The sequence below is a fragment of the Arvicanthis niloticus genome, chromosome 1 (assembly GCF_011762505.2).
Source record: "Arvicanthis niloticus isolate mArvNil1 chromosome 1, mArvNil1.pat.X, whole genome shotgun sequence".
In the NCBI taxonomy this organism is placed as follows: Eukaryota; Metazoa; Chordata; class Mammalia; order Rodentia; family Muridae; genus Arvicanthis; species Arvicanthis niloticus.
Window position 1 is genome coordinate 143,794,857 of NC_047658.1, and position 27,933 is coordinate 143,822,789.

The 27,933-nt window shown below is 40.6% G+C and overlaps 1 protein-coding gene across 8 annotated transcripts in view; it reads right to left on the minus strand.

Annotated features, from left to right (window-relative positions):
* The window catches only part of Cpeb3 (cytoplasmic polyadenylation element binding protein 3), a 180,199-nt gene that overhangs the window by 69,588 nt on the left and 82,678 nt on the right, over positions 1 to 27,933 (minus strand). For 6 of the 8 annotated variants that reach the window (XM_076919705.1, XM_076919738.1, XM_076919755.1 and 3 more), the window contains exon 5: positions 9,890 to 9,913. The exons of the other annotated variants lie outside the window; for them this stretch is intronic. In XM_076919705.1, coding sequence (XP_076775820.1) covers positions 9,890 to 9,913 — 24 coding nt within the window. The remainder of the gene's footprint in view (positions 1 to 9,889; positions 9,914 to 27,933) is intronic. 8 annotated transcript variants of the gene reach the window in all.

Below are 27,933 nucleotides of genomic sequence, written 5' to 3' on the forward strand. Positions count from 1 at the left end.
GAAGAGCAGTCAGTACTCTTAACCTATAAGCCATGGCTCTAGCCCCGATCTTAAACTTTTAAAAGTTTATTTTTAATATGTGTGAGTGTTTAGCCTGCATGTATGTCTGTATACCATGTGAATACCTGATACTCTCAGAGGCCAGAAAGGCTGTCAAATCATCCGGGAACTAGAGTTATAGATGGTTGTGGGTATCCTGTGGATAATGGGAAACTAACCTAAGTTCTCTAGACCAGTGAGCCACCTCTCTAGCTTTGACCTTGAACTTGTGCTCCTTCTGTCTTTATATCCCAAGTGCTAGGACGAACTACCATACTTGCTTTTCTGTAGTCTTGGGGACTGCACCCAAGTATCCATGTATGTTAAGCAAACACTCTACCAACTGAGCTACATCCTTACAAAACATTTTACACACATGCCCTGGAAACTAACTCACATTAACTGCAGTTTTTACTTTTGTCTTGCCAGAATCACTTCTCTAAACCACCACTGACTATTTCATGTCCCAAATCCTACAAAAGCTTCTGTCATCTCTACTGGCGATTCGAACCCAGGGAGTGGGGGATGCACTGAGATTATGAGTAAGTCAGTGACTATCCAGATGGGCAAGGGGGAAGTCTTCAAGCAGAGCAGTGAAAAAGTCACAGATATTCGAGACATTCTTGAACAAATAAAACCTGTTTCTCATGACCAACATAACCACAGCTTCCCCAGAGGAAAATAAATGCAAGAGTTGTAAAACTCTGGAGTTTTCAAAATCAGTCATGGGGAGTTAAGACACTTCCTAAGGCTAGTCTAACACAATGCCTCTGTCTTAGTAGTAGCATTTAGAGTGCGGTAGCCTTAGCAAAGAAGGTAAAGGAAACTGCAAATAGTGAACACATTGATGACGTTTCTCTAACTGCAAGTAGGAACTAAGAATATGGGTTCCAGAACCCAATCCTCAAGTCCACTAATCTGAATTTGTGGAAGTCAGGCTTCAAACTCTGCATCCCATCCCAGTGATTCCTCTGCTAAAGTTTAAGAACCACTGAAGCGATCTTATCTAGCTGCAGCAGGTGGCCACTGGAAGAGATCTGTACGAAGTGTATGAGCCTAGGAACATCCCCATTAAGGAAAGGATAAGGTGCAGGATTGGTGACTGCCTGATGCCTGAGAGCTGAGAATCTGCTACAGGAAGCACCTGAAAGACACAACTTGTGGGGGTGAGGGATGATTAAAGGTATGGTTCAGTGGCAGAGGACTTGCTTAGTTTGCATAAAGTCCTCAGGTTCAAGACCCAGGAGAAAAAAAAAAAAAGACTGTCAACCTAGTTTACATAGAGAGCTCCAGGACAGCCAGGACTACATTGTGTCTCAAGAAAGAGAGGGAGAGGGAGAGGGATGAGGGACTAGGGATGAGGGATGAGGAAGAGGGGGAGAAAGACAGACAGAAGGAAGGAGCACTCCTGTGGGCTAGAGGGGTCCCACGCTCTGAGGGCCATCTATTTCCCTCTGTTCGAGTCATAAGCTCCTGAAGGACTGTTTCCTTATTTACTTTATAATGTATATGTCTGCATGTCTCTCTGTGTGTTTGCCATGTGTGTGCAGGTGCCTATGGCTGCCAGAAGAGGATGCTAGGTCCCCTGGAGCTGGAGTCACATGGCTGCTTGTGGGTGCTGAGAACAGAGCTTCAGGCCTTTGGCTCTGAATGTTGTTTTGCTATTATGAAGGGTGATTCTGGAACAGGCCAGTGATGCTTTCATTGCTGCAGACTCTCACTGCGGTATGTTAGTGCAGTGGTATTCTGAGCAGTCCATTGAACCCTTGGGAGGCTATTATCCATGTAGTCATTTGGTTGGCATATATCCAGGCTCAAAACAAATTGTCCCAGATGGGCTGTTCAGCACATGCCTGAACTCTCAGCACTTGGGAGGCTAAGTAGGAGGATCTCATGTCTGAAGCCACCCTGGCCTGCAGAGTATACCCAACCTACCCAGGACAGCAAGACCCTTCCTAAAACATGAGCAACAGTGACTGGGTCTGGGATGTGCTGGGGATGGACTATATGAGATACTGTCTCAAAAAAAGGGTTATTCTTAGGGAAACTACTAAATTTTAGTTCCTGGACATATAATTAGTAACTGAAATGTTATGAAGCTGCATGTGAGCTATCCTGTTGTCCTGCTTCACTACCTAGCACCCCTCTGAAATATTCCTTTTCTTTGAGAAAAACATTAGCCAACACCAAAATGCTTTAAAACATTCCATATTATATCCTAAAAGACTTATACTCCTATGTAAAGACACTATAAATCTGAATTAGAACCTCAAGATTCTTCCACAGAAAATTTATATACAATACTCCAACAGAAGAAAAAGAGAAGACTTCTTGATGGTTCTAACTTGGCCATGTGGAAACGTTTCCATCTGCTCCTGGCGCATCTCTTAGTTACTGTCTAGAATGCACTGTCTGATCCAGAAGTCGAATAATATTTGAAAGTGGCAATGACCTGCAAGTGCTAGTAAGCAGGGCAAAGCTTCCAGCTCGCCCTCGCCAGGAAGCTCCTTCCTGCAACAAATGATGGGAAAGCCAGAGTAGTGACCATGCTGTGCTTCTAAATACATTCAGACCAGCTCTTGCTAAAGCCCCTGCTAGGACTCCAGCTGCCCAGGGCATTTCTGGTCCAACACTTCCACTCTCAGATCCTTTTGGCTCAGTCTTGCAAGCAACTCAGAAATCAGCTTAGGAATTTAACAAAAATGGATGACAGAAAATGCTTCTTAAAACTAAATAAAGTATCTCCATAGAAATTGAAATAGTTTCCATCTGAGATATAATTCACATATCACAAACTTCATATATTTAACCAATTAGAAGCCACGTTCTGTCTTCCTTCAACCACTCAGTTCTAGGTCATCACTATTCTTTGCGTCTGAGTAGATTTTTTTCTTCTGCAATTTCAGATGAGTGAAATTCTGTGTGATTGACATCCTTTCTGGGCATAGAATATTTTCAAGATTTGTAGATATTGTATTGTGCATTACTACTTTGCACCAAATCTTTTATACAAGCCATTTCTCCCCACCTCCCTTTTTAAAAGCTGCATTTATTTTTAAGAATGGGTGTTTTACCTGACTGTATGTATGGGCAATGAGTGCATGCCTGGTGCCTGCAGAGGCCAGGAGAAGTCATTAAACTTTTCCATATTTTTATAAGTTTAAAAGTTTCTATAATTAAAAAATTTAAAAACCAGGCATGGTGGTATATGCCTGCAATCCTAATACTCTATGTAAGACACCAGAGACTGGGGAATCTTAAGTTCAAAGCCAGCCTAGAACACACAGTGAAACCCCATCTCAACAAACAAAGCCCCAGACATCTTCTCATCCTTTGTGCTTCACTCTAAATACCATCGCTGAGATAGGTCATTTCCCACTCTTTCCTCCCTCATACTTAAAAACAGATGGAGAGAGGAGAGAATGGAAGAGTTAAAGTTTCCTGTGCCTCAAGCTGACCTGGAATTCACTAGGTAAACAAAGGCTGGCTTTAAACTCCCAATCCTTCTGCCTGTACCTGCCAAGTTCTATAGTTAAAAGCCGACAGTATCATGCTTGGTCTTTCTAAAACAATCACTTTACTTTCATTACTGTGTTCTGTAGGCTCATGGATGATGGTGCACATGTGCAACCCGGGGACAATTCAGTGTGGCTGGTTCTTTTTACATCATTATGTGTGGTCTGGAAATTGAACTCAGGTCACCAGACTTATTCAGCAAGCATTTTTACCCATTGGGCCAGCTCACTACTCCCTGGATTTTATCAAATGGATAAAAATATTTGTCTCATTTATTTACCATCCCTGTCCTATCTAGAGCAAATTCCAAGTGAGACAGTGAGACCATGTCTGGCGTCTAAGATGGGGCAGGCATGTAGACACTTGATGAACACAGTGGACAGAAGGCACAGAACTCCACTTTCATTCTTCCTCTGCTTCCTCCCACACTGATTTCTCACAACAGTGAAAAGCAAATGACCAGACTCCTTTCCCTCTCTTTACTATTTGTCTCCTCTCCCTCTCTTTGGTGTTCATATTTTACCATTACTACACCAACCAGTAACATTCAACAGATTATAATCGCCAACATTTCATCCTTCAACCCATGTATGTTTCACTCCAGAACCATTTACTTGTGTCTTTCACTAAACAAGCTCATGGAGCTCAGCTTGCATTAGCATAGTGCCAGGCTTGTACCACAGTCTCACCAGCACAGCAGCAAACCCCTCTCATAGCTGGCTTGCCACAAAAAGATGCCCTCAACTCAAGAATGCACATTTGTTATATTAAACCTTAGAACTTCTTAATTAATAAGGTTTTCCATTAGAGTACATATGTATGTGTTTATGGCCTATATAATATATATATAATAGTAACTCCAATCATTCTTCGCATTTGCTCACTTATACTGTTCAAATAGAAACTTATGGATTTTCCTTGCTGCTATATAACTAGAAAATTGTGTTAAATATCAAGAACACTGGTGTAGAGCTGGAGGTACAGCTCAATGGTAGAACACATAATTATCATGCATATCATGCTGGGTTCAGTCAAACCCAACAGCGTGTACACACACACACGCACCACTGGCATGATTAAGCATCTTGTAGACAGATGTCTTCATGAACCCACAAGAACTCATGTTCATGTGAAATCTAAAATTACAAAACAGTAAATGTGTAACCAGTAAGCACTGTAGCACCTGCCTTCAAGCTCAGCTGGGGAGACTAAAGGTAGAAGCATTGTCACAAGTGTGAGGAAACCTGTACACAGTGCATACTGGACTACAGCGGTGACATACAGAGAACCTATTAAAAAGGAGGAGAAGGAGGAGAAAGAAGGAAGGAAGCGAAAAAGAAGTGTGTAAGCAAAGATCTTACATGGCAACTCCTAGCAGACTAGTTTCCAACAGGGTTGAGCACACATTACACTTGTTAGAGGAGGAACATTCCTGAAGGGTAATGTTGAGATCCTTTGTTGTAGCAAACACCAACGTCCGCAGTAACAAAATACAAATGGGTACTAACAAACAAACTGAATCTTATTTCCAGTCTTACTCTTTCACACATACTCCTCCACTCCACCATTACCCCTAGTGCTGAGGATGAAAGCCAGGACCTCAAGACATAAGAGGGAAGAGCTCTACCACTGAGCTACAGCCCCATCCTTCCTGTCCTTGTCCCCTTCCTCATCCAGCTCCAACATACCTGTTCCCAGAGACTTGCCATCTGACTCAAAAGCCATTCATTGTGACAGCATGGGCCATCTCACCACCAGGTTCTCCTCAAGCTGGCTCCATGCAAACTCAGGACATGACAGTCTCAGTGCTACCCTCTCTTAGCTGAATCACACACTAAGTGCCTTGCTTCCAGCTCTTCATCCAGCATCCAAAGAGTTCCTGAAATTCTCCCTAGTCCAGATTTACTAGATTCCCCTGGCATGATTTTTGCTTACAAAACTCAAATCTTTCACACATATTCCCATTACTTCCTGTTCCTAAAGAATTCACCAATTGTATGTATATATAATACAGAGAATATGAGTTACAGTAAAGCTCTGTTCTTTTCTACTGTGTTTTGAGTTTTCCATGTACTACTGTGTGTGTGATGTGTAGGTGAGGAGTACGCAGCGGACAACTCTAAGTCAGCTCTCTCCACACACCCTTGTGAGTTCCTGAGAGCGAACTCATGCGTCAGGTGTGCACAGCGTGTACTGAACCACCCCACTTGCCCCTCAAGTTCTAGTCTTAATCACAAGTAGAATGAAGTAGTTAATATATATCAATCAGTTTACTTGTTAGTTTTTTTTTTAAGCAGTCTAGATGCTAACTTGATCCTTACATCATGAATGAACAGCATTGCAGAAACCTGCCAATTCATCAAAATTACATGATATAGGGCTGGGAGTAAGAAGGCTTAGATATGAAAGCACCTGCCTCACCCCACATGCCTATATCTTTATATTTAAAGAAAGAGATTTTTGCCTCTTCTCTCTTAGAATGGAAGACTAAATAAAAGGTGTGGATCAAACATTGTTACCTGGCACCTGTTTCTTAATTACCCTCATTCCCTGCTTCAACTCTGACGAGCAATCTGGTACAAGGAAGATTAAAATGTTCAAAATTATTAAAGTCAAATCTTTCTTTCCTTCCTCATTCATCCATTCATTCATTTAGTTATTTGAGACAGGGTCTCACCTCTGCCTCCCAACTGCTGGGATTAAAGGTACGTACCACTAAACCTGGCTTCTTTTGGATTTCAAGAAAGAATCTTGCGGTAGATCTCTGGCTAACCTGGTACTCACTATGTATCACAGTCTAGTCTTAAACACGAGGCAATCCTCCTGCCTCAGTTTTCAAAGTATTAGAATTACAGGCTTGTGCCACCAGGTCTAGCAAATAATTTTTAATATTTTATTTATTTATTTGGAGATAGGAGCTCATAGTACTGCTTAGACTGGCACACAACTCCTAGCTCAAGTGATCCTCCTGCCTCAGCCTTCTGAGTGGCCAGGACTAAGGACAAGTACCATTATTCTGAGCTAATGACTAAAAAAAATATATAATGTATAGATGAATGTTATTTCAAAGCAATCCTAATCAATAAGCATTTACTATGACTATTCATAGAGCATACTATTATGCACAAGTCAAAATTGTTATCAGATAACTTATCTTCAACTGAAGAATCAGAGTACAAAGAAAAGACAGAAAGAATACAAGCAAGTAGAAACAGAGGGAAATACTGAGTAAAAGGCCACTGGACAGAGCTCGGCAGGGTTAGGCAGATGGCTCAGCAGTTAAGAACACTTGCTACTCTTGCCTAGGACCTGGGTTCAATTCCCAGCAGTTCAAACCATCTCTATCTCCAGTTCCAGGGAATCAGATGCTCTCTTTTGGCTTCTGCAGTCACAAGGCTGACACAAGGTACACACACACACATAGAGGCAAAGACCCATATACATAACAAATTTAAAAAATGAAGTATTTAAAAAAGAAAGAAAAAGGCTTGAGTTTGGCTCACACTGGTGAAATAGTATTTAGAAGAAAGGATGACTAGTCAGTCAGTACTTGACAATAAGCAGAGGACCGAAAAGCACAGGGACTGATCAGAGAAAGATGGAGAGAAGAGAGGCTGCAGCTGGTAGGAGATGGAGCGCTAGATCATAGGACCCTCAATGGGGAACAGAGTGACATGGCAGAGTGGTGTTTCACAAAGATGGAGCAGCAAACATGAGAGCGACTGAGATGGGAGGCAAGCCTAAGAAACCAGAGGCAAGTCTCGGCAAGCAACTGAGGACTGTGGGCGGAAAGGCAGTCCTCATGTTACCACCGTGAAAATGTTTTGGTGCCCACCCCTCCTGCATTGTCTACCAACATGAAACAAATTTGGCATAAAATGGTATTAATAGTTATTTCTAGGATTTTACTTTTTTAAATTAAAAATAAGAAAGGCAGGGATAGAAATGCCACTTAGTAGTAAGTCATTGCCTGGTGTGTATGTATGAGGCATTGGCTTTGAGTTCCAACATCAAAATAAATAAACAGGAACGGCCATAAAATTATGTTATTTATTCCTATGGATTAAAAGCAATCAAGTCCCAACAGCCTGCACCCCAAGTGCTGGGATTGGAGTGCACCCCACATCCACTTTCATTCTGTGCTGGGAGCAGAACCCGGGGCTTCGGGATTGCTAGGCAAGCATTCTACCGACTGAGTACTTCCCCACTCCAGGACTGTAGCATTCGCCTCTGAAGGTGCTCATGTCTGAACGTAGGAGGTCGTTGCCATAAATGTTGTAAGAAGTGCCTGAGATGAAAAAACTATGCTAACGTAAAAACTGTGTTGAATGATCAGTATTTCAACGGGAAAAATATTTTCACATCTAGTTAATTTTTATCTTTATATATTGGTAAGATAGAGGCCAGTTTTCAAACTCCTAAGGGAAAGAAGATAAAGACTCAACAGGCATGAGAGTGAGGGCAACTCACTGAAACCAGCTAGGAGCATACCTCTCGTGCCATGGTTACAGTAAAATTTATGGTTTAACTTGTTATGAAGGAAGCTCTATGAATTAGGGAAAAATTCTCAAAAGTATGCATCTATTTTGCGTGACTAATGTCACAAAATCATGGGGTAAGTTACATTGCCATTTCGATGCTGTTTCTGTAAATTTTAAAAATTGTGTTCTGAAAAGGTATGATCTTCATGTTAGTTGGGTTAAATTACTGTAACTAAATTATTTATTCCTGCATAATATTTATATTTTAACCTCTATTTCTTGTTTGTTGACAATGAAAGCTGTGATTTACTATATAGAGAACATCGCTGCATTCATTATAGAGTCAGTCAGTCAACTGTCCTTCTTGTCATGTCTTTAGGACAGATGCTGGGAGAAGAGCAACGTAGTCAGTGTACCTAGCTAGTAAGGTGGATAATCTACAGTGATGCTAAGACAGAAGATCTGGTTAAGATCTCCTTTATGATTAAGATACACATAAAATATTTACATCTACTGTTTATCACAATATTATTTTAAATGCAAGTGGCTGTGTATACTGTTTTACCTGAAGAATTTTTGACCAAAAAAAAAAAAAAAAAAAAAAAAAAAAAAAAAGAATTACCCATCATTTGTAAATTTTCTGGTTCTATAGATAAAATTTATATAAATAAGTTATTTTATACCAAAAAACAAATACAAAAATATACTTCCCCAAAGGAAAAGTGGTTATAAATTAACGTTCTAGCATACATTCATTAAATCCAGCCAATAATGCATATATCTAATATTTACTATGTAATAAATAATAAAATATTATCAATTTAATATCCTCTTTATTTTCTCTTTATGACAAGTGAAGTAAAAAATATTCTGATAAAAGGTAAACATTAGCAAGCAAATATGAGACAAAAAGACAGATTTAAATTTTGGTTCTGGCTTCAACTGAGGTCACACAGCAAGCCAGCACCATCTTCCCCAGCTCCTACAACAAACAGCAGACAGACCTGACATTTGTGCAATGCTTCACGGACATGTGCACCTTTTCTTAAAACTACAACTTCTGATATTATGAAGTTGGACATGATTAAGTCTATTACCTCATAATTTGCAGATAAGGAAACCAGAACTGAGTCACAGATTTTGACTACAACCCAGGTGTTTACCCTAAATTCCACCTTTCCTGTCTGCTAGGTTTCCTCTTGCTGCTACTTCAAACCATTCGTAGATAGTTACAGATATGTAAATACTCAAGGGTGTTATAGCATTACACAAATGAAAGTTATATTAATTTAGTTCAGGTTTTACAGGGACTAAAGCAAATTTTGTGGTTCCTCTTTAAAGAAGAATGCAAACACACACACACACACACACACACACACACACACACACACAAATTATAGGTAAAGACCTTGGAAGGAGCCTTAAAATGTAAGCCTCTCCTAACTTTAGGAGAAGCTTGCCTTAGGATGCAAACAGAAGAAAATTCTCCAGAAAACTTAGTAAAATCAAAAACTGTCCCCAAACTTAGCCTCTACTCTCTAAATTATATGAAAAGAACACAGAAACACAGGGCCAAAAAACCCACATACACTTGGCTTTTATTTTCCCATGTTCATTCACAAAACTCCAAACAACAAAAATGTCCACATAAAGCTGTCATTGCTGTATCTTTATTATGATTAAAAAACAAATTACTGATAAACAGAAAAATAATAATAACTTTTCTAAAATAATTACTCTAGAACATCAGGCTATACATTAATTACTGTTTTATACACACAGGCATAAACACACACATACTTGTACTTACTCACAGTTTGGCAAGCAAAAGATCTCATTAAAAAAAAAATTACCTCGTCTCCGCCCATAGCTCCTGGCTGCATGTAAACACAGAAGAAAACCATGGGTATTTGTATCAAAATGGTGAATTTAGAAATTAAGAATGATGTTCACACAAACGTTTTCTAAGTATTCTTGACATTGTTAACCTGGAGACAATGTTCAACCTCCCTGCTAACACATTGGGGGAAATCCTTCATGAAGCATTAAGCCAAATCACTGTCAGAGCAAGTCACCTGGCTGTGGCAGCCGCTCAGTGCGCTGAGCTTCCCCAGTCATAGGGAGGATTCTACTGGGTGTGTTGAGGCCTGCTAGCTGGATCAGACACAGGTAAGAGCTCCTTCTTAAAAATAACTGTACATCTTCATTTGCCCTCTATGTTACCATCAGGCATTACTTTACTCAAGAAAAACAGTATTCCAAATAACTAAAAGTTGTGGCCTATGATGGGCGTTCCACTCTTCTACCTATACACATACACACTTCACAAATGCCCTGAAAGTGTATGGAAATGATGCCATTAGTTTTCTCTTTAAAGATTCGGTTTCTGTGAATTTTTTCATGAGTGCATACAAGTTCACATGTATGTGGATGCACGTGTGCACGTGTGAGTGCACACACATAGGGAGTCCTGAATCTGATATCACGTGCCTTCCTTAACCACTGTATTTGCTTAGGCAAGGTCTCTTGTTGGACCAGAGCTTGCAGAGCCTCACTAGTCCACAGCGGCTCACCCTGGGTGTCCTGACTTAGCCCACTGCTGTGCTGAGATCACCTGCATGTAAGCTGACTTCTACATAAGTTCTGGACACCGAAACCTCCAGTCCTCTCACACTTCGCTTGACAAGTGTTTGAGCCCAGTGAGCCATATCCAGCTTAGTTTCTATAAAATTCCTAGCGAACTTTTTCTCTTACTCTGCATTTGCTCTCTATGTCACATCATATATCATGTCATATCACATCATATATCATATCATAGAAGGGAGAAAACACTAAGTTTTATATCTGTAAAGTGAAAAACAGCAAAGGTCAAGGCTCAGGTTCTACTAAGGTGGTCTGCAATAACAGAATCTGAAGGTTGGCTTCTTCACAACTTAGGCTTCGTGGTTAGTGGCTGGGCTATGGCTTCTTCTAATATCAGTTATCTACAGTGATTTTTCAGAATGGAAAGATTTGAAAAATTGAAACCTCCAGGTATATAAAAATAAATAAGAACTGAAACTGTATTTAATCTATTTTTTGAAGCATAAAATACCACAAAATTAATTTACACTGAAAAGGTTCATAATCTGGAGTCATATCTGTAGATAATGACAAGGGGAAACCCCACATTCCTTGAAGACTCCAGACTTCCCAACATCATTGAAAGCACTCACCGGCCTCGGTCTTTCCCCTTGTCCCTATCACCCCACCTCTGTCCTCTCCTTTCCTACACTCAGAGATGAGAAGGGTTGCCTTGTTCAGGCCTTACCTCCTCCCTCTCTCCCTCATATTTCCCCAACCCCATTACAATCCACAACAGACAAATCTCATCTGAATTTACACAGTGATCACTGTTTTTGAAGGAGACACTGTATCCTTGTCCCTCACAGAGACCTGCCTGCCTCTGCCTCAAAGGTGCCACAATGTCTGGCCCACTATGCCCAGCTCTTGTTCTCTCTCCCCCTCTCTCCGTCTCTCTGTCTCTGTCTCTCTGTCTCTGTCTCTGTCTCTGTCTCTCTCTCTCTCTCTCTCTCCCTCTCTCTCTCTCTCTCTCTCCCTCTCTCTCTGTGCGTGTGTGTGTGTGTGTGTGTGTGTAACTCAATTACATGGTTTTCCAACATGAAAGCTGTAGATGACACTCTTACGATACAACATCAAGAGTTTCAAGTTGGGTGGGGGGACAACTCAGTCGGTCAAGTACTTACTGTCCAAGCATGAGGCCCTGTTTGAATTCATAACACCCACATAAAAAGCTGAGTATGACCACACATGCCTATAATCAAAGCATAAGGGAGGCCAGCTAGCCTAGCCAAATTAGTGCACTATAAATTCAGCAAGAGACCTGTCACAAAAAATAATGTAGAGTCTGAGAGTGAAACAGACCTGATGCTGACCTCTGCCTGCCATACATATACGTGTACCTTCATGTGGATTTGCACGCACACATGCAAGACTGGATACCAAGTTGGTTCTGAGCAAACACAGCCTTTTAGCACAGTCAAGGGAGAGAATAGTGCACATATGGCATGCTTTGATAGTCTGTAGAATGTAGCCCAATCTGACAGCAATTTAAAACTTGATAAATTTGTTTATATGAAGACTATTTGTCAACAGTTCAGTTAGAGTCAGATGCTCCCATTAGAGACAGGTAATGAATTCTGAAGAATGTGGAAATAAAAAGCAGTGTTTTCCTCTAGAAATAAATACAACTTTAAGAAAGAATACTGAATATAAAAACTTCAAAGGATAAACTGGAGAAATGTGATATAATCTTTAAAAAAATGGAAAAACAAAAACTTCTTATCAGCCAACACAAAATGAACCACATTTAAAAAAAAAAAAAAAACCAACCCAACAACAAGAAATAGAGAGATTCTGTCTGCAGATGCTTTTAAGGGAGCAAGGGTTAATATATCCCTCCTCCTTCCTTCCACTTACTTTTGGAACCAATAAAGACTGTACCACTTTAAAACAAAAACAAAAACAAAAAACTAGGTGAGTTGTAGTTCAGCCTCACTGAACCTCACTGTTTGTTTGTTTTTTTTAAATCACAGCCTCAGAAGGTGGAGGTAGACAGACAGATCTCTATATGTTCAAGGCTAGCTGGTCTATACAGTGAGTTTCAGGACAGCAAGGGCTTCAAGTGAGACCTTGTCTCAAAAAGCAAAACAAACAAACCAGGAGTGTGGCTGTAATCACATATTCGGACTATTCTGGTTTATACAGCAGATTCCAGGTCAGCCAGGGTTGCCTCCAGCCCTCAAATACTGAGAGTACAGGTGTACACAGTCATGCACATGGTATGACTAATTTAATCCTTTTTCATGCACCATCTGTGAGTATATTAATACAGTACGATGCAACTTTTTCTTCTAATTACTCCAAGAACTTTTAAAATCAGTGCTGAGATATGACTTGGTGCATGCCAAGCAAACACTGGACTACACTCCCATCACTGATATCTTTCCTTAAATTTTTGTGTGACTACATATTTGTGTGGTGCATGTGATTTTGTGTGGGTCCAGAAGACAACCTTGGATGTCACTGCTCAAGTATTGTCCACTTGGCCTAGAACTAGACAACTGGCTGGCCAGCGATACCTAGGGATCCACCTGCCTCAGCTCCCCACAGCCAGTATACAAACTCCTGCCAACACAGCCAGATTATCTACATGGGTTCTGGGGACCAAACATGGGTCAAGCCTTGCAGGACAAGCACTTTACCAATAAGATAGCGCTAAATGTTTTTAAAATTTCTATTCTGGGTTGTATATACAGAAATGGGCTTTACTGTAACATTTTCAAACATGTATACACCATGCCACCTTGTTCTTGTTTGTCCCACACTGTCTTCCTCCGCCTCTCCCTCTTGTTGGTCTCCTTCCTAGTGTCACTTTATGCTTTTATGACACATGTGGTTTATTCTCTCTTGTTCGTCCCTCCTCAACTCTTTAGACATCTTTGCCTCTTCCCCCTTCTTCTTTGGTGGTGGTGGTCATGGTGGTGGTATTGGTATGTGTATGTGTGTGCTTGTGTGTGTTGGTTCTGCATGAGAGAAAATGTTTTTCTAGGATGGGCTCATTTTACTTAACATAATGATTCATTCATTTCCCAAGTGTCATAATTTCACTTTGTCTTCATAAATAAAATTTCACTTTATATATGTACCACATTTAAAAAATACAGGATCTTACTATGTAGCCCTGATTGTCTTGCAACATTCTATTTACAAACTCAAGAGATCTGCCTGCCTCTGCAGTGCTGGGGTTAAAGGCATGTGTTATAATGCCTGTGCTCCACATTCTCTCATCTATTGACGGACACTTGGGCTGGCAGCAATAAACATGGATGCATCTCTATCTCTGTGGAATCCTGACATATTAGACTTCTTTGAGTGTACACCCAGGGGTGTTACTGCTAGGTAACAGCTAGAAAATACATACAGAAGTTTTGGGTTTTTAGGAGCCTCCATACTGAGTGCCATAGTGGCTACACAAATTTACACTCCCATCAGTCATGTACAAGGGTTTCTCACATCTGTCCTTTATTTGAGACAGGGTTTCTCACTCTGTAGCCTAGGCTGACCTCAAAGCTCCTTCCTCTCAAGTGGCAGGGTTACATGGGTTAGTCACCACACCAGGCTATATTCATTTGTTTCTTGCTGATAGCCACTTTGCCTGGGGTGAGATACAATCAAGGCAGTTGTAGTTGTGTGTATTTTATGGTTAAGTGTGTTGAACACTTTTCTGGGTACTTATCGGCCACCTACAGTTCTTCCTTTAGATGAGGCATGTCCATTCAATTCATTACCTCTATTCATTGTTTGGATGAGGTTTTTTTTTTTCAATTTTGTACAAATTCTGGATATTAATCTCCTGCTGGGTGTACAGCTGGCAAACAGGGTTTTTTCCTATTCTATAGGCTGCCTCTTCACTCTGTCAGTGGTTTCTTTGGCTTTGTAAAAACTTTCTAATTTCAAACAATCCCACCTGTTAACTCCTGGGATTACTTCCTAAGCCGTGGGAGTCCTTTGCAGAAAGTAGGCACCCATACACCCCCATTTTTCCTAAACAGTTTCAGAGTGTCAGACCTTAAGGTCTTTGATCCATGTTGAACATATATGTCTTTGGTTTGGTTTGACTTTTTTTGATTTTATTATAGAGTGAAAAATAAGGGTCTTTCACATGTGCCCCCCATTTCCCTTAGCACCATGTTTAGAAGATGCTGTCTTCTTTTCTTGTGTATATTCTTGACTTCTTTGTCAAAGATGAGGTGGCTACCTCCATATTTGCTTGGTTTAAGATTAGGTTTCATGTAGCTCAAGCTCATATTAAAAACTCTCAATCCTCCTGCCTCCTCAACCTTCAAAGTGCTGGGATGACAGGTGAACACCATTATGTCTGGCTTCCTATTTGTTCCTGTGTTTAAGCCAGCAGTAGTTCAGGCTACCCTCAAACTCATGGCAATCCATTTGCCATAACCTCCTGGGTTCTGGGACTGTAAATACTCATCATAGTTGGCCCGAGTCTCCTACTCTATTCCATTGGTCTACCTACAAATTCTTTTTGTGGATGTACCATACAGTTTCTCTTAATCTAACTGTGTGCTATGGTGTGAGATGGAACACTGTGGTACCTATAGCATTGCTCTTTCTATTCACCATTAATTTCCATGCTCAGAGGAAGTTCAGGATTTTTTTTTTTTCTTGTTCTGGGAATGATGCCATTGGAATTCCAATGATGACATCATTGAGTCTGTAGATCCTTTTTGATAATACAGTCATTTCCACAATATTAAGGCTGCCAATCCATGAGCACTGGTCTAATGTAAAAATCCTTCAGTGCTTTTTACATTATTATTACGGGGCAATGGGGTCACGGTGCACACACAGGTGGGAGTGAGAGGACAATATGTGGGGTTGTTCTCGCATGCATTCCCATGTATCCTGGGATGGACAGAGGTCACCAGGCTTGCACAGCAAGATCCTTTTGCCACTGACTGATTTCACCAGCCTCAGTTTCTTCTGTGTTTTAATGTTTTTATTTTAGAAGTCTTTCAGCTCTTTGGTTGGGTTTATTGTAGTATTTTAGGTTTGTTTGTTTTGTTTTTGTTTTTTCAAACAGTCTCACTGTGTAGCCCTGGAACCTGCTATGTAAACTAGAGTGGTCTGGAGCTGAGATGCTCCTGCGTCTCCTTCCTGAGTGCTGGGATTAAAGGTGTGCACCATGCCCTACCCTACGTGTTGATCTCATCCTACTTTTCTTTTTTTATCTTTACATATATTTAACTCAGCAGAAAATGCAAATTACTTATATGTGAAAAGGTAATATTCACACTTTATATAAACTTCAGAAGGCAGCCTTATAAGATATACCATCTCCCAGTTCTTCACGAAGCATCTGCTGGATCTCAAATGTAAGTTATGATAAAAATTAATCACTTCTCACTTTCCTACCTTTCTTATAATACTATATTATTTTTATAATTCTCTACACTATTAAGTATACATGAACCTATATTTACAGTATTAAGAATACATTCAATGACCATTTTAGACTTTATTAGGCATGTTAACTTACTGCAATTAATAAAAATGAAAAGAAAAAAAGTAAATAGTCAAATATCTTTTTCCTGTTTCATCCTGGCTGTTAGACATATTAATCGAACAGTGACAGAGCCTATAATACTTTGTTTTCTATAATTACAATTTCTTAATACACCTTATTTCTGCTAAAAATAAACATAGTCAATGCTTCATGTAGTCATTTTACCCTTCATTTCTTCATTCGGCCTTTAATGAACTGGTTTTTTTTCCCTCTAGTTTCATTAAGCATAGCTCATAAACTTCCAAGATATGAATGACTGAGAACATCTCCATGCAAGCTTTGTGTTGAACAAGAATTTGGAGGACTTTAAAATTATTTGTCTCACATGATCTGACTTTCTTCCCTAGTAGTTTGTCAGGTGTAGCTTCTGTTATGTAAAGTCATATGCAGTTTCCAGTCTGAGTAGATGACACTGTTTGATGTCTGCCTCCACAGTCACAGAATTCTTTCGTTAAAATGCACCTCCTTTATCAAAACCAAAGGGGAGGTTCAAGTTTGAAAATTCCCAAATTGATTTCTATAGATTCATCTAACATGGAAGGGTTAATGATTTGTTATCCTGGGAAAAACAAAATAACTGATCTGAAAACATCCCCAGTACTATCCATGATTTCATGAGCAACAGAATTTATGATTGAGAAATTTTTTTATGAAGCATGTTAACTCAGACTGAGACACTGAATTTCAGTAAAAATCAAAAGTGAGCTTTTTTTTCTACTCAGAGGATCCAGAGATCGTTTAGTGACTTCTGCTCCACAGACGATCGTCTCACTCTCCTTACTGTGCTTACCAGATCTGAGTTTCCTGAGGAGTTTTTAGGATCTTTGAACATTATTATTATTATTATTATTATTATTATTATTATTATTATTATTATTATTATTATTGAGACAAGGTTCTCTGTGTATCCCTGGCTTTCCTGAAACTCACTCTATAGACCAGATTGGCCTGGAACTCAAGAAATCCACCTACTCTTGCTTCCTAAATGCTGAAAGCTTAAAGGCATTCACCACTAGGCCTGGGTCCTAAACTTTAATACCTATCAATGTTCTTTTTAAAATTACTTATTTCACACATATGATGAGTGTTTCGCCTCTATGTATGTATGTACACTATTTCAGCACTTCACACATTCATTGTAATTGCCTGTAAATTAATAAATATAAGTCACGCTGTTTAACACACATAGCTAAGTTACCATAGAGCAAAATGCTACTTGACTCATTTCCTTCTAATCCTGTCTCAAACAAACACACAAAAAGCAAAACCCTCTTGTGTGCTAGGTATGACAAAATAAGCCTGAGATCCCAGCATCTGGAGGGCACTGGCAGGAGGAGGAAGAATTCAAAGTCATCCTCAGCTAGCTACTCAGCAATTCCCAGGACAACCTAGGGTATCTCAAAAACCAAACCACCCTTGCAAACAATATTTTGAAACATGGCCTCATGTAGCCATAACTGAACTCAAACTCCCTATCCAGTAGAGGAACCTAGAACTTCTGATCCTGTACTACCTTCTAGGTACGTCTAGGAATACAGGCAATCAAACCCAGGAAATCCTGTATGCTAGGTACCCACTCCACCAACTGATCTGTATCTTCAGACCAGAAATCATTGTGTTTAATTGGCAACTGAATTTTTAAAGTATTTATTATTTTTGTTTAGTTGTGTGCATGTGTGTATGCACACATGTTTGGGTGCCCTCAAATCCTCTGGACCTAGAGTTACAACCAGTTGTGAGTCACCTACATGGTGGGTGCTGGGAATAAAACTTGGGGCCCTTGAAAGCAAGAATGATGCATGTTCTAAACTGCTCAGCCACCCCCTCTCCAGCTTCCACCAGTTTATTTGTTTTTTGAGACAAGGTCTCACTGTGTTTTTTCCTTTGATTGTCCTAGAACTCATTATGTAGACCAGGCTGGCCTCAAACTCAGATTGTCCTGCCTCTGCCTCCAGACAGCTGGGATTAAAATTATGTACCATACTATACCTAGCTCAAACATTTTTTAAAATCACCATTGAGTAGGCAACATATTAAATTACAATCAATGGACTGGGAACATAGCTGGTAGTAGAGTACTTGCCTAGCACACATGAGGTCCTGTGTTCAATTTTTGCTCACTTAGGTGCATGCCCACACACACGCACACACTTCTATATTCAAACATCTAACCTTGTCTTTTAGCTTCTACCAGAAGTGAGTCATAGAAAAATTCCATATATTAAAGTTAAGACCAAAAAGTTCCCATCACCTTAATCAAATTGTAAATGCCCTAAAAACAGGAGGATGAAGTTTGTTCCTCTTGTTTCTTCATTGTGATAGTAGCTGAAAAAATACTTTTAGTTCAATGACTCTCAAACCAAGCAAAGAGTAGTAGAGAAGGTAGAGTTCTCCACAGATACAGTGAGCACAGCAGGTGGAAACAGCACATCTTTATCCACCACAGTCACACTTTATTGTAAGTTACTTGAGTATTTTAAACTTTTCCATTCCTCTGATTCTAATCCATCTTTCTTAGGAAGACCTTTTCATGTCTTTATAAACTTCAAAAATAACAGTAATGACTGACAAGCATGGTACTAGTATTACTGAGATACTTTATAAAGAGAATTCCATTGAGTAAAATAGTTTTAATGCTAAAGTGTGCTGAAGAAAACAGAGGATAGTTTATTGATTTGTGCCCCAGGAACTGTATCCAACTGAGCCAGCATTGAACTGGCCTGAGAATTTGCATACTACCGAGAAAGGCACTCAGATATTTAGCATTTGGCTCAGGGTAGTAGCTCATATATTTGCCCCACCCCTAGGCTGAGACAATCAACAGTTGCAGACCAGGATGGGATATGGTGCCAAGACCTTGCTCAAAGAGACAAAAAACAAAAGCTGGGTGTTTCAACAAGCAATCTTCTCCAGACCACTATGCCAAAAACCTTTTGAGATCTCTTCAAACTTTATAGAAATCTTCAGTTTCTGATTTTTAAAAAAGATTTGTTTATTTTATGTATAGAAGTACACTGTCTTCAGACACACCAGAAGAGGGCATCAGATTCTATTACAGATGGTTGTGAGCCACCATGTGGTTGCTGGGAATTGAACTCAGGACCTCTGGAAGAGCAATCAATGCTCTTAACCGCTTAGCTCTCTCCAGCCCTTCAATTTCTGATTACTTGAGCCAATCAATACTTGCTAATTCTACAATTATGAACCCCCAAACAGTATAGTGAGTTACACAGAGAAGACTAGACAAACACATGGATCTTGACATGTTCAGGAGTCAACAGCACCAATGCTGGACCCTCTCTCTAGTCAGTATTTCATGTCTCCTGCCTCCCGCAAGGCTTCTCTCATTAGAAACAAGGGTTCCTTCATAGAAGAAAGTAACCAAAAATAACTCTTTTGGGAGTTTGGGAACTGCTCCAGCCACAAGAAGAAGCTTCTCATTTGCCCCACAACTTGCCTGACTCCTAGCCTGAATAAAAGCTACTTTCCACTTGGCTGAAACATACACAGTAAGGAGAAACACCAGTATTAAAATTGCATCCCACAAACGGGCAAGGTTATGTAGTATTTGTCTTTCTGTGACTTATTTCATTTACATGTTTTCTAGGTTCATCCATAATGTTGCTAATAACAAGATTTCATTTATATTATTTAGTGTGTGAGTGTGTGAGTGTGTGTGTGTGCTGCATATATGCATGCCAAGGTACTTATGTGTAGGTGATAGGACAATCTGAAGAACTGGTTCACTTTCATCATGTAGATCCAGGGACTGGACTCAGGTTGCCAGGCTTGGTAGTGAGGAATTTTACCTGCTGAGTCAGCTCACTGGCCCTGGTATTTCATTAATTTCTTGGCTGAGTAGCATTTGACTATTTACTCATATCTCACCCATCCTTTGATAGATACCTGGCTACTGTGGATAGTGTTTTAATGACCATAGCATTCAGGTATAATTTCCTTTGGCTGACTGAAGGGTCATGTAACAGTTCTATTTTAATTTTTAAAAAAGAACACCCATACTTGAGCCATACTATTAATGTCTGTGCTAGTCATGCTGGCCACTGGCAGGACTGGGGATGTGTGCGTGGGGCAGGGGCTGCTTTTCTCCACATCCTGCCCAATACTCATTATCATTTTGGTAACAGTCATTCCAACAGAAATGAAGTACCACCTCCTTGTGGTTTGGATGTGCAATTCCTGCGTGTTAAGCAATAATGAGTTTTGGGATTTGTCTTGTTTTAAATTCCTACTGGCTATTATGTGCATGTCTTCTTTTGAGAAATGTTGAACATGAACTTTCATACATCTTAACCAATTTCTGGACATGTTCATGTGTGTACACATGTTCAACTGTGTGCATGTGTGTAGAAACTACAGGTTGACTTCAGGTGTCTTCCTCAGTTGTTCCCCACCTTATTTTAAAAGCAGGGTCTCTCACTGAATCTGGAGCTCACCAATTAGACAAGTCTAGCTAGCCAGTAAGCTCCAAAGATCCAGCTATCTCCACTTCCCTGGCTCTAGGATTACAAGTACATGCTGTCATACAGGGCTTCTTGTGTGGATGGTAGAGATTAAGCTCAGGTTCTCAGGCCTCTGGGCCAAAAGCTTTGCCAATGGAGCCATCTTCCCAGCTCCTAGTATCTCTGTGTCCAGTCCCTCAGCCCCCGGTATCTCTGCTCCTCCTCCCACTGGCACAGGGTGACCTTGAATTTGCTCTGTAATCCAGGCTGGCTTGAATTCATGATCCTCCTTCCTCAGCCTCGAGTCTCTGGGATTACAGCTCTGCCATCAGCCCCAGCAATGATCAGATTTTTGAACATTTTTATCACATAGAAATGGTGAACGCGTGACATGATGAATATGCTAAGTATCCTGAGATTTTACATATTGTATACCACTATCAAAGAATCACAAAATGTCACAACTATTATACATATTATATCCATGAAAAGAAGTAAGCATTTTTCTCTTCTAGTCATCAGTGTAAGCAAAAAAGGTTAAATTCCTTTGTGTGATGTATACAGGTGCACACACACTTTCTCTTCTGCATCACTGGGAATCAAGCCAGAGCTTTGCTCCTGACGGGTTACTGCTGTATCACTGTGCTTCAGCTACAGTCTTAAAATACGTTTTGTGCTGATTTTCACTGAATGATAATTGGCATCACAAGAGTTCTTTGAAATGTTTACAGATTAAGCTCTGAATTTTTAATTAATTACATGTGTAGCGAATGCTGCAAACAGGAAATCCAGGATATACTGTTTATATAAGTGGAGAAAGCTATCAGAAGTCCATAAGGAACAATAAGGAACTAGTTGGTTCCTACATCTTTTTTTCTGTTTTGTTTTCAGGACAGGGTTTCTCTGTGTAGCCCTGGCTGTCCTGGAACTCACTCTGTAGACCAGGCTGGCCTCGAACTCAGAAATCCACCTGCCTCTGCCTCCCAAGTGCTGGCATTAAAGGTGTGCGCCACCACCACCCGGCTCCTACATCTTTACTATGAGGAAGAAAATCAACTCCTGTTACCAAGGGATTCCATATATAAGAGGAATCTTTTCTAAAACCCATTAAAATCACAAGATAATTTCAAACTTAACTTATCTATAATGTTCAATATAAGCTATGCAGACCAGGCTGGCCATTCTATTTTTCAGAAAAAAGAAAAAAAAAAAAGAATAAGAGTTCTTACAATAATAAAAGAAAAGAAATTTTTATACAGATACTGAATTTGTATGCTTGTGCTAAAACACTGTCTGTCTGTCTATCTTAATTATTTAAAGCAAAAAGAAGCACCTTCGACTTGGAGGCAGGAATGTCTGTTCCTGATTCTAACTTGTCACCTGGTTAAGTCCTGCACAGCTTCTTGAACACCCCAGTTTTCCCATCTGTAAAGATTAAGCCACACACAGGGGCGACTCTGTTACTCTCTTAGGAGACGCCCATACCCACACTTTCAGTCTCTCCTCTTAACCCTTCTGCCTGAGCCCATATCAAAATATCTTTACTAGACCCCAACTTGGAAACATAAAAAAGAAATCTCTCAGGCCCCTTACAGTGTTGTTTTAGAGCATCTATCCAAACCTATTTCAAATGTATTTTAAACATCATATATTTCTCTAATTACTATTTAATTATCCATTACTTATAATGCGTTCACATTACACCTGTATTTTAATTCCTAAGTCTGCTCAGATTTAGAAAGAATAGCAATAGATATCTTGTCTACAAAATTTTCAAGATCTCAAAGAGAGTTACTTCGGTTGGTCTCAGAAAAACCCTTTCACTATCATATTACCCTCTGAAATTATTTTCTGCTTGGTCTTGGTGGTTTACGCCTTTAATCCTAATACTCAGAAAGCTGAGGCAGGTGGATCTCTGTGAGTTCCCAAGCAAGATGGGGCTACATAGCAAAATACTGTCTTAAAATAAATGAATAAATATAATGAAATTATTTTCTTTGCGGGGTATGATGTTCGACAACCACAATCCCACTACTCTAGTGACAGAGCAGGAGAATTATCTTTAAGGCCAGCCTCAGCTACATATCAAATTCAAGACCAAATTGAGCTATATGAAACCCTCTCTCAAAAAAAAAACAAAACCAAACAAAAAAAAATCTAAAGCCAAAACCAAAACAAAACAGGGCTAGAGATATGGTTCACTCCCTAAAACGGCTTGCCCTGCAAGCATGAGGACCTGAGTGCAGTCCCCAGGACCCATGTAAAAGTCAGCACAGCAGCCCATGTCTATAACCCTACCACTCTGGTGCCAGGGAGTGGGGTATACGAAGAGGGAGGAGACAGATGGATCAGTGAAGCTCACTAGCCAGCCAGCCTAGAGGAATTGGTGATCTCCATGTTCCATGAAAAGGTGAGGAGACTGATGAAGATACCATACAAACAAACACACTCAAACCCACAAGCACACAAAACATATTTCCTTAGAAACAGGTATGGTCACCCAAATCTGTAATTCTACCACTTAGGAGGCTGAGTCAGAGGAATTGCCTCAAGTTTGAGGCCAGCCTGGGCTACACAGTAAGTTCCAGAACAGCCGAAGTTTTATAGCAAGATCCTATCTTAACAAAACAAATTTTTTTTTTTACATATATCACTCACAGTAAGCGAAAATAACAATGATGTGCTCTTCAGTTCTGAGAGAATTCCATTAGGAATTCTAGCAAAGCTGGCTTTCTTCCTATTCTGGCACAAATATGTCATGTGTTCCTCTCCCTCTGCCACTTCCTCTCAACTGAACTTCCCCAAGGAGCTTATATTCAGCAAAGCAGGAGAAGGAAGGAGGAGGGAGAGAGCAGCCACACAGGAGTCTGTCTAACACAAACATGCACCAATAACCTTCAAGTTTTCTCTTTTAACTTAAAAAATGCACTGTCATCTCTCAGTTCTAATGCCAATACAGAAAGGCATTCCAAACTATGTCAAGACATCAGTTAAGAAGGGACATGCAGAGGACAGCTTTGGCTAACATTCCAAGGGGCCCAGGGCGTGGGCTATGTGAAGGATGTTCAGTGGTCAGTGAATGACTTGGGACCTTCTCAAGCGCTCAGTGTCTTTTCGGGTATTGTGTTCCTGTGGTGATAAAACCCAGGGCTTCAAGCTTCTTAGGCATCACCCTCACCAGCTCCCCACTCCCTTTTAAGATGTTAAGAAACTGCTCAAACTGTGCAGGTTTTCCTCATCAATTCCTAACTGCCCTGGGGCCTCTGATGAGGAAGAGTGTGGATAAAGAATCATCTCTCTGTCAGAGGGACATGGCATGTCAGCTTTCTTACCTACCTCTAACTTCAAACACTAATGGCAACTTGGAAGATATCAGAAAGAAATGACAACAAAAACTTAAATGCCAGGCATACGAGCACATGCCTATAATCCTAGCCCTCCAGAGGCTAAGGCAGCAAGGCCAATGGCTGGGAGTTCAAAGTCAGCCTGAGCTGCATATTAAGAGTCTATCTCAAAAACAAAATAAACAAAAAAACAACAACAAAAAGGCACAGAAGCAAGAGGATCATGAACATTCAAGGCTGCCTCAAAAATAAAAACAACTTTAACAGGTAGCTATAAAACTGAGGCAAGAAGCAAAGGCAAAGCACACGAGCTTGCTCCACACGTCCCTGGGCTGTGTAACCGCCATCTTCATGATCATTACCTCTACTTTGCAGGTGAAGAAATCAGAGACAAAGAGGAGTTAAAACTGAAGCCCTAAGGTTCTGAAGCTTGTAAGAGGTGACATGAGATGGGCCATGGCCACCACAGCTGTCTTAATTCCAGGCTGCGTGGGGCAGGCGTTCTGTGCTTTCAGCTGCTTGGCATAGGACTGCTGGAGGCAAATGACTGCCCCAAGGCGGCACTGCAACAGTCCTGCTGTGTGTGCGTTGAGCAGCTTCCTTACCTCGCCAGTTTCCCACAGCCTACTCTCAACTGGGAAAGAAATTAAAGTCCAAAGGAGCAAACTGCATACCCCTTGCAGACGCAGAGCTGGCACGGAGCATCATGGCTTTGAACATGAATTTGACCTTAAATCGGTTGACTTTTCTGAGAGGAAAAACTGCCACAACCCTATGGAAGATCGTGACTGCTAAGGCAACTGCATACTCACAGTGCAGAAAAGCACAGACCTGCCTGATACAAATATTACTACATAGGTAGTCAGAGCACCCTCAGAGGCCTCCCTCCTTTTCTGGCAGGGAAAATGATGTATTATGAAAACTTAATAAATAAGAATAAAGAAGATGGTTCAATGGATAATTATTACAACAGCAGGGGAACATATTCCCCACTCTAGAGGAAAGGACATACTCATTGTTCATGGTAAGGAAGGAGGAGCTACAGTTCACAAGCTTCCTCCACTCCACCTTTCAACAGCATCACTGTACAGTCCAGGCTCATCTTCAACCTGCTATCCTCCTGCCTCAGCCTCCCAAGTACTGGGATTACAGTGTGTGCCACCAACAAATCACCTCTCCTATGTCCTATGTTTGCTTAGCCACTCCCCTCCCCCTTTTATTTTATTTTATTTGATTTGGTTTTATGAGACAGAATTTCCCTGTGGAGCCCTAGCTATACCAAACCTTGCTCTGTAAACCAAACTGGCTTGGAACGCACAGAGATCCAACTGTCTCTGCCTCCCAAGTACTGAGATTAAAGGCACATGCCAGTACCCCAACTCATTTCTTTGTTAAAAACATAGTTCAACTTATATTTAGTCCCTTTTAATGATCAAAAATTGTGAATTGATAAAGTTTTAGTGATTTTTATTGTGCTTATTTGAGACAGGGTCTCTCTATGTAGTCCTGACTGTCCTGGAACTCACTGTGTAGACTAGGCAGACTCTGAACTCATAGAGATCTCCCTGTCTCTGCCTCCCAAGTACTGGGATTAAAGACCATCAAAAATTTTAGTGATCTTTAATTTGATCACAGTCATTCTTAAGGGAAAAGAAAGGAAAAACTGGTCTTCATAGGACAAGAGCTTTGGGATGACAAAATATAGGGGAAAATAGAAGACAAAAAAATATCTATGTGTTGCTGGACATGGGACACACAGCTGCAATGCCAGCCCTGGGGTGTTGGGCAGCAGTGTTGACAGTTAGAAATTGGGACTAGTGAGTCTGAGGCTGGCCCCAAGCTAGTCAGACACTCTTAAAGAAACCAAGTTCCCGTTTGGGTTTATTTGAAAGGTAGAAGTGGGAAGAACAGAGATTATGAAGCTGTGTATGGGGGGCACATGGGTGAAAGAAATCCAAGCATTTGGGAGGTGGAAGTGAGAGAATCTCAACTCCCAAGCCAACTTGGTCTCTAAATAAATAAACACCATACACACAAACACGACTGCCCATGTTAGACACATGTCACTAGATGAGCTGGGCTCAACAATACATACGAGATGAAAAATATTGTAACTGCCAAAGCATCAAAGTGTGCAAATACTGCATGTGATGCAGTGGTTATGACCCTGTCAAGATGAGATGACTTTGAAAGACAACTGACTGTAAGTAATGCAAATGCATAGTCCTGTTGTTTCTAATGGTGTGTTTTGAGGAGCCAACTGGATGTGTCAGCCTTGGGAAACACCCAGGGAGGCAAGAAGACTGGTGTACTCTTGTCTGACACTGCATTCCAACTATCTACATAGCTCATTGACAGGTGACACATACACTGGCAAGACAGCCTCCTGACTTCCACACCTACGCCATGGCATGCAAACACTCCCTCCTCCCCCTGCATACACTATCCACACACAATAAAAAAGCTATTTTGAATATTAATCGGCCTTCTATCTCTAAGAGATGAAATTGATGTTAAAAAGGAAATTTAAGCAAACCACATATGTACAAATCTCACAAATGAGATATTTTATAAACCAAAGATAATTGAAATCTTTTCAAAAGAAAATGTCTTCCACTTTTATTTTCTCACAGAAATTAGCAAACTGTATCCTTTGCCTATCGCAGTGGACAACTCACATTATGTCAAATTAGGTCAGTTCTCAGATGCCCAGAAACTGCTTCAAGCAGACAACACTACCACACTATTCATTCATAGTCAATTCCCATCATCTAACCAAGTCTCCTCATAGTTATTAATGGCGCTCAGCTAAGCATGTTATCAGTCCTACACACACACACACACACACACACACACACACACACACACACACACAAAATGCAATCTCAGTTTAAAGTGTCCTTTCTTTCAGAAATTAGGAAATAAGAGCTGTATACTTTGGAATCCATATTGTCCTCAAGGATCTCCAAACAGGAAGCAAGCATAGCATGTATCAGGTCTTGTCACCAAGCAGTTCCAGCGACTCCCATGAGCTTCCGGTTTGTGTCAGAACCAAGGAAATGTGTGGGTATTTTAGACGTGTATTTTAAATGTATGTATTTTAGAGAAGGCAAAACCTGTCTTAAGAAATCTAATGGTGTTTCAAAATCCTTACTTAAGAAGGGGACAACACACAGCCAAACACTCAGTATGTCTGCCCTGTAAACCAGGAACTGACCTGTACATCTGAGAGGATAAGAGTTCACAATTTGGTATTACTCTCTTGACAAAACTGCAATTCTGAGAGTCAACAGCTCAGCCAGGCCTCCTGACAACAATTTCTATGTAGGTTCCTTTGCAAAGTTTTTGGTCTATAGATGCTGGAGAGGCAAGCGTTTACTGGCCAGACACTTCTTCCAGTGCTTTTGTTTTTGGAAACAAGGTGTGGAGAGCACACTGTTCTCTGCTCTAAGTTCTTCTACACTCAGACAAGTTTTCAGGCTATGACTTGTCCTTAGCAACTTTCATTTCACACGGAGCACTGGGCTCCATTTTGAATACTAAAACAAAAGCAGGGTTTCTGTAGCTTTCTGTACAGACGGATACCATGTCTGTCCAGCACCACCCATGAGGCACAGACTGATAACTTATTCCCCCCAAAGTAAAAAAAGATGCCGCCCATAAACTGATGAGGAAGACTGGGAGTATATAAGCACACAGATATATATTAAAATTGGATCAGAGAAACCAGGCCCAAGAATTTATGGAACATAACAGAACAAAGAGTAAAACTCCCTCACCTGGATTCCATAGGATGAGGATACCTAACAGTAGATGGCACTGGCCTGTTATCTGATCACCCAGCTGTGCTCCAAGGGACCCATAGGCTGGGAACTCCTGGCTGTCCCTGGGTCTTCATTTCAGCCATAACCCCAATGGTAATACAGCATACTATACCTGTGGCCCTT